This window comes from Centropristis striata, chromosome 11 (assembly GCF_030273125.1).
Source record: "Centropristis striata isolate RG_2023a ecotype Rhode Island chromosome 11, C.striata_1.0, whole genome shotgun sequence".
Taxonomy (NCBI): domain Eukaryota; kingdom Metazoa; phylum Chordata; class Actinopteri; order Perciformes; family Serranidae; genus Centropristis; species Centropristis striata.
The window spans coordinates 38,068,700-38,074,699 of NC_081527.1; the positions used below are offsets into that span (position 1 = coordinate 38,068,700).

Genomic DNA, 6,000 nt, shown 5'->3' on the forward strand with positions numbered 1-6,000 from the left:
CATCTTTACCTTCACCGTCAATCAACCGGAGTCACGTGACGTAAACAAATTCACGTAGATGACTGCACAGATTTTTTGCGTACGCCCTCACATACATTGAAGTATGAAAATGAAGTATAATGTCACAGTGGTGGTTCTACACAGGGGCCTCCAGGGGCCACTGGCCCTGTGAAGAAGCCTTTGGCCCCTGCTGTGGCCCCTGTGTCAAATTAATAATAAAATGGTAAATTTATAACAATGAACAATGGAACAATTCTAACCTTTTTTTTTGTTCAAACAATATCTTATTGTACACAAAAGAAACCCAGAATGTGAACATTGTATAATAGTTTAACTCTATGGATTCTTAAAGGGCTATTTTGTCCATTTTTGAATCATTTTCATGTCTTAACATTCAACAGTCATTTTGTGTCTTTTTTTTGGGTAATTTTGTGTCTGTTGTTGTGTCTGTTTTAGTTATTTTGTGTCTTTTTTTGGGGTAATTTTGTGTCTGTTGTTGTGTCTGTTTTAGTTATTTTGTGTCTTTTTTGTCATTTTGTGTCCTTTTTGTCATTGGTGTTATTTATGTGTCTTTTAGTGTCTGTTTTAGTTATTTTGTGTCTTTTTTTGGTCATTTTGTGTCTTTCTTTGTCATTTTATGTCTTCTGTGGGGTTTTTTTTGGTTATTCTGTCTCCTCATTTTGTGTCTTTTTTGATCATTTTGTGTCTTTTTCAAGACATTCAAAGATTTTGAATGCTTAAATATCATCTTTGCCATTTTTTCATGTGCTAATGTGCCCCTCTGATTAAACACCTTGGCCCCTCCTTGGCCCCCACAGTAAAACTGGTCTAGAACCGCCACTGGTCACAAATCTGACGAGTTACAGAATTTGGTGTAACACCGGAACCAAAGAGTCCTCCTGTTTGTTTCCGACCGGATAGTGTTGAAGACGAACCACTTCAGTCACTTCAGTTCCCACACGTTTCCTCCTGTATTTATCTCGAGTTGTTGTGTTTTTATCGTCAGTTCTATACAGAAAACAAAAGTATTATCAGAGTTTCTCAGCAGGAATTAAACTACCGAGCGGCTGAGCTCAGACACCGAGCTGACGGAGGTAACGTTTCCGTTTCTATCGCTTCTCCAGCAGCTAGCCCAAAAACAACAACAACATTTCAATTTGCATTTCAGACACAACATGAGATCAGATGATAGAAGCCATAGACTCAGACAGACACCTATTCCATAAAAAATGTAAAAACATGATTTTTTTTTTTTAAATAGAAAAGAAAACACAAAGGGCCAAAACAATACACACGTATTCTGGCAGTGTCAAAGGTTACAGGTGTGAATGAGGTAATATACACTACTGGTCAAAAGTTTTAGAACACACCAACTTTTCCAGAATTTAATTGAAAATGATGCAGTTTAATGTCTCAGTGTACTCTGAAATTAATGCACATTTGCAACATTTAAAATTCTTTATTGAGCATGATAGTGTTTTGAAAGTAAAAAAAAGATTCAAAATCACATTTTATGTTGGACTAAAGGACTAAAAAAAGACACAAAATGACCAAAAAAAGACACAAAATGACAAAAAAAAAGACACCAAAAGACACAAAATGACTAAAAAAAAGACACAAAATGACCAAAAAAGGACACAAAAAGGACACAAAAAGACACAAAATGACTAAAAAATGACCAAAAAAGGACACAAAATGACTAAAAAAAGACACAAAATGACCAAAAAAAAGACACAAAATGAGTTAAGTTGTTAACCCATTTCTTGTTCCCTGAAAAAGGCCTACTTGTATAATTCTGAAATGTACATTATTTTCCAGTTTTGGTTAAGCTTACCTTTTTTTATTTACCTCTGGCAGTTCACCACTTACCTTTGGACCCTTTCAAGCTGTTCATTTGACTTGAACTGCTTGAATTTCAATAAAAAACTGGAAAAATTGGGGTGTTCTAAAACTTTTGACCAGTAGTGTATATGGGTAGGTAAAATATGTCTTGGGATATGCAATACCTAATGAGTGTAAAATTATGTACCTGGGAAGCATAAGTGACATTAAACAATAATAATGATAATACTAGGACTGCAAGCAGTACTGAACGGGCCCTCGCAGAGTGGAGCCGTCGGAGGAGGGCACGTCGGGGTAGGGCACGTCGGGGGAGTCCCTATGCGTCCCAAATGGCGTGTCTCCTACCACTGTGCTCGGGGTATGTGTAAAACATAATACTTGCTGTAGCCAGCTGGGGGCGCTATGACTGTGTGTCAATATTGACATGTGGGTGTGTCCAGGGCTGGCCCCTCATCATGTGTGAGAAATTTGGGACAGATTGGACAATGTATGGTCAAGTTATACAGTCTTGTGTTTCATGGCGAGACGCCATATTTTGCCGCCATGCCACGCCCACATAGTGTGACCGTCGGTAAAGATTTATACAACTTTTGATCCCAAAGGCTTTGTGATGGTGCTGACCAAGTTTGAAGAGAATTGGATGAAATCTGTAGGAGGAGTTCGTTAAAGTATGTGACCTGGAAATGGCCAAAAACGATGACAAGTGCGATATTCAAATGAAGATGGCGGACTTCCTGTAGGGTTTTAGGTATGGGTCCAAGAGGCTTTTTGGTGCGTCTCCACATAAAACACGTGTGTACCAAATTTTGTGTTTCTACGTGAAACCTACTGCTGGGGCTAGGCGTAAAAGATGTTACTTGCTGTTGCCAGCAGGGGGCGCTATGACTGTGTGTCAATATTGACACGTGGGTGTGTTCCGGGCTGGACCCTAATCACGTGTGTGAAATTTGGGACAGATTGGACAATGTATGGTCAAGTTATACAGTCTCGTGTGTTATGGCGAGACGCCATATTTTGCCGCCATGCCACGCCCACATAGTGTGACCATCGGTAAAGCTTTATACAACTTTTGATCCCAAAGGCCTTGTGAGGCTACTGTCCAAGTTTGAAGAGAATTGGATGAAATCTGTAGGAGGAGTTCGTTAAAGTATGCGACGTGGAAATGGCCCAAAACAGCAGGAAACGCCATTTTCGATCCAAGATGGCCGACTTCCTGTACGTTTTAGGGTATGGCTTCTTGAGACTTTTTGGTGCGTCTGGTCATGATATACGTATGCACCAAATTGCATGTCTCTACGACATTCCTGTGCGAGGGGCTGGATTTTCTTGGCTTTCAAGGGGGCGCTGTTGAGTCATTTTGCCACGCCCATTCCCGGGACCACTAGAATATGTAAATTTCAGCGGAGATTTATGTATATTCCAAAAATGGTGAGTTTTTGAATATGATAAAGCCCCCAAAAAGGCGATTCCAATTTCAGGATAATAATAATAAGAATAGACGGACCAATTACAATAGGGTCCTCGCACCGTTAGTGCTCGGTCCCTAATTATACATTTGATTTATAAACGCCTTTCAAACACTCTTCACACACACACACTGTACAATAATTTGAAAATATTATACATATTATATATATTTAACAAAGATCTTTCTGGTGACATGTAAAAAAGCAATGACAAGAAACTGGTATGAGAGATTTATGTGTTATGGAAAAAATGACTTACCAACCCAAACTGAAAGAAAATGTTTTTGTTCGTAAATGGGAGAAATTGATCATTTATGACAGTGTGAAGAACTTATGGATTGATATACTGCTGAGAATAAACCATGGCCACTTTATTTATTTAATTATTAATTTTACTTATTTATTTATTATGTTCAATGTTAAATTTGCTGTTGTAATTTCATGGCTGGTTGAAAATACACAAGTAAAAATGTCTGTCATTGTTTATTTTTGTACAAAAATAAATAAAAGTAAGGAATACAATAATTAAGATATACTGAAGAAAATATAATAATGCAGCATTTTTGTAAATTAAGTCTAAAAACCACTGGTTTAAAGGTTGACACCTACACAACTGACTATACCGAGCTGCCCTCCAAACACACTGCTGCATTATGCATTTCGTTAGCCACGAGCTAACATTAGCTAACAATTAAAGTTGTTTTAATCACAAAAAGCTACTTACTCTCTGTCGCTAAACACATGCAGCTTTCAAAATAAAAGCAGTGTGTTAACAGAATCCACCACAGTACTTACAAGAAGACTGTCAAAATAAGATGCCTTAAATAAAACATACAAGAACCTTTATTCTTCTTTACAAAATGTCATTAAAATATGTCCCCGGAACCCCTAAATGGTTATTTTTATTATTTTCTCATACTCAAGAGTCAAGAGTAGATTTTTTGTATTTGGCAACCGTTGAGATTTGCACTTCACACTACATTTTAGATTTTTATTTATTCATACAGACTAAAAAAAAACACTTTCTATATATTTTTAAGTATTTGGTAATATCGTCAAGAATATGGTTATCGCAGAAATAGCCTGAAATATCGTTCCAGCATATCACCTGCTCCTTTCAAACAGCCGTCTTCTGTTTGGGTGGGAGGGTTAAGGTCCCTGATATCTGGCTTTTAATAATATGGTCAAATTTCAAATTTACTAGATTAAAGTGGCAAATCTACGAGAGAAAAAAGTAGCAGATTTAAGAGATTTAAAGTGGCAAATCTGCATGAAAAAAAGTCACAGATTTACAAGAAAAAAGTGGGAAGAAAAGCTTTTTTCTCGCAGATTCACCACTTTAAATCTGATAAATCTGCACATTTTTTCTTGTAGAAATTTGTAAAAACATACACTACCGTTCAAAAGTTTTAGAACACTCCAATTTTTCCAGTTTTTTATTGAAATTCAAGCAGTTCAAGTCAAATGAACAGCTTGAAAGGGTCCAAAGGTAAGTGGTGAACTGCCAGAGGTAAATAAAAACAGGTAAGCTTAACCAAAACTGGAAAATAATGTACATTTCAGAATTATACAAGTAGGCCTTTTTCAGGGAACAAGAAATGGGTTAACAACTTAACTCTATGGAGTCTTGGGCTATTTTGTCCATTTTTGAATTCTTTTCATGTCTTTGTAAGTCATTTTGTGTCTTTTTTTGGTCATTTTGTGTCTTTTTTTAGTCCTTTAGTCCAACATAAAATGTGATTTTGAATCTTTTTTTTACTTTCAAAACACTATCATGCTCAATAAAAAATTTTAAATGTTGCAAATGTGCATTAATTTCAGAGTACACTGAGACATTAAACTGCATCATTTTCAATTAAATTCTGGAAAAGTTGGTGTGTTCTAAAACTTTTGACCAGTAGTGTATATCATATGAGAAGTTATGATGCTTAACAATAATAATATTAATAATAATAATAATATTCCTGCAGCCATGCTCCTGGTGGACCCCGGCCTGTTAATCGGCACTGCGGCCGACCTGAACGACCCGCAGGTTTTGGCCGACGCAGCCGTCACTCACATCCTGTCCGTGGACTCTGTGGACCCCGTCGCTCTGGCTCCTGCTGTCGGGGACTTTCGCAGGAAGTGGGTCAACGTTCTGGACGAGCCGACCTCTGACCTCCTGAGTCACATGGACGACTGCTTCCTGTTCGTCCAGGAGGCCGTGGAGGGGGGCGGGGCTGCACTCGTTCACTGGTAAGATGCCCAGCTCTGTTTTCATCTTTTACTTCACTCACATGAGAAAAGATTCCATCTGGTGTTTTACTGAACCGATATCATTTGATCATTAAAAAGTAGTAACACAACATGACATTTACAGCTTTGAAATAATCCATAAACTAGCATTACTGTACGACGGCTTGTAAGTATGAAAAACAAACAAATAGGGACCTGGGGGGGGGGGGTGATTTTGGGGGAAAAAAGTTGCAAATTTATGGAAAAAAGTAGCAGATTTATGAGATTTTTTTCTAGTAAATCTACTAATTTTTTCGACTTTTGATCTCATGAATTTGCAACTTTTCTCTTAAAATAATACCCCCCTCCCGTCCGTTTTTTCTTCATGTTTGGCCCTAATACACCGTCATATTACTGTCAGTCTGTACTTACATTTTTATATTTTCTGTCTATTGTCAAGGTATGAATAGATTTATTC

General features: G+C 37.4%; 1 protein-coding gene across 1 annotated transcript in view; it reads left to right on the top strand.

The window, feature by feature from the left end:
* Positions 1-938: 938 nt before the first annotated feature.
* Positions 939-6,000, top strand: part of dusp12 (dual specificity phosphatase 12) — an 8,658-nt gene continuing 3,596 nt past the window's right edge. Inside the window, exons 1-2 of the mRNA XM_059344882.1 lie at positions 939-1,094; positions 5,279-5,543. Coding sequence (XP_059200865.1) covers positions 5,281-5,543 — 263 coding nt within the window. The 5' untranslated portion in view covers positions 939-1,094; positions 5,279-5,280. The remainder of the gene's footprint in view (positions 1,095-5,278; positions 5,544-6,000) is intronic.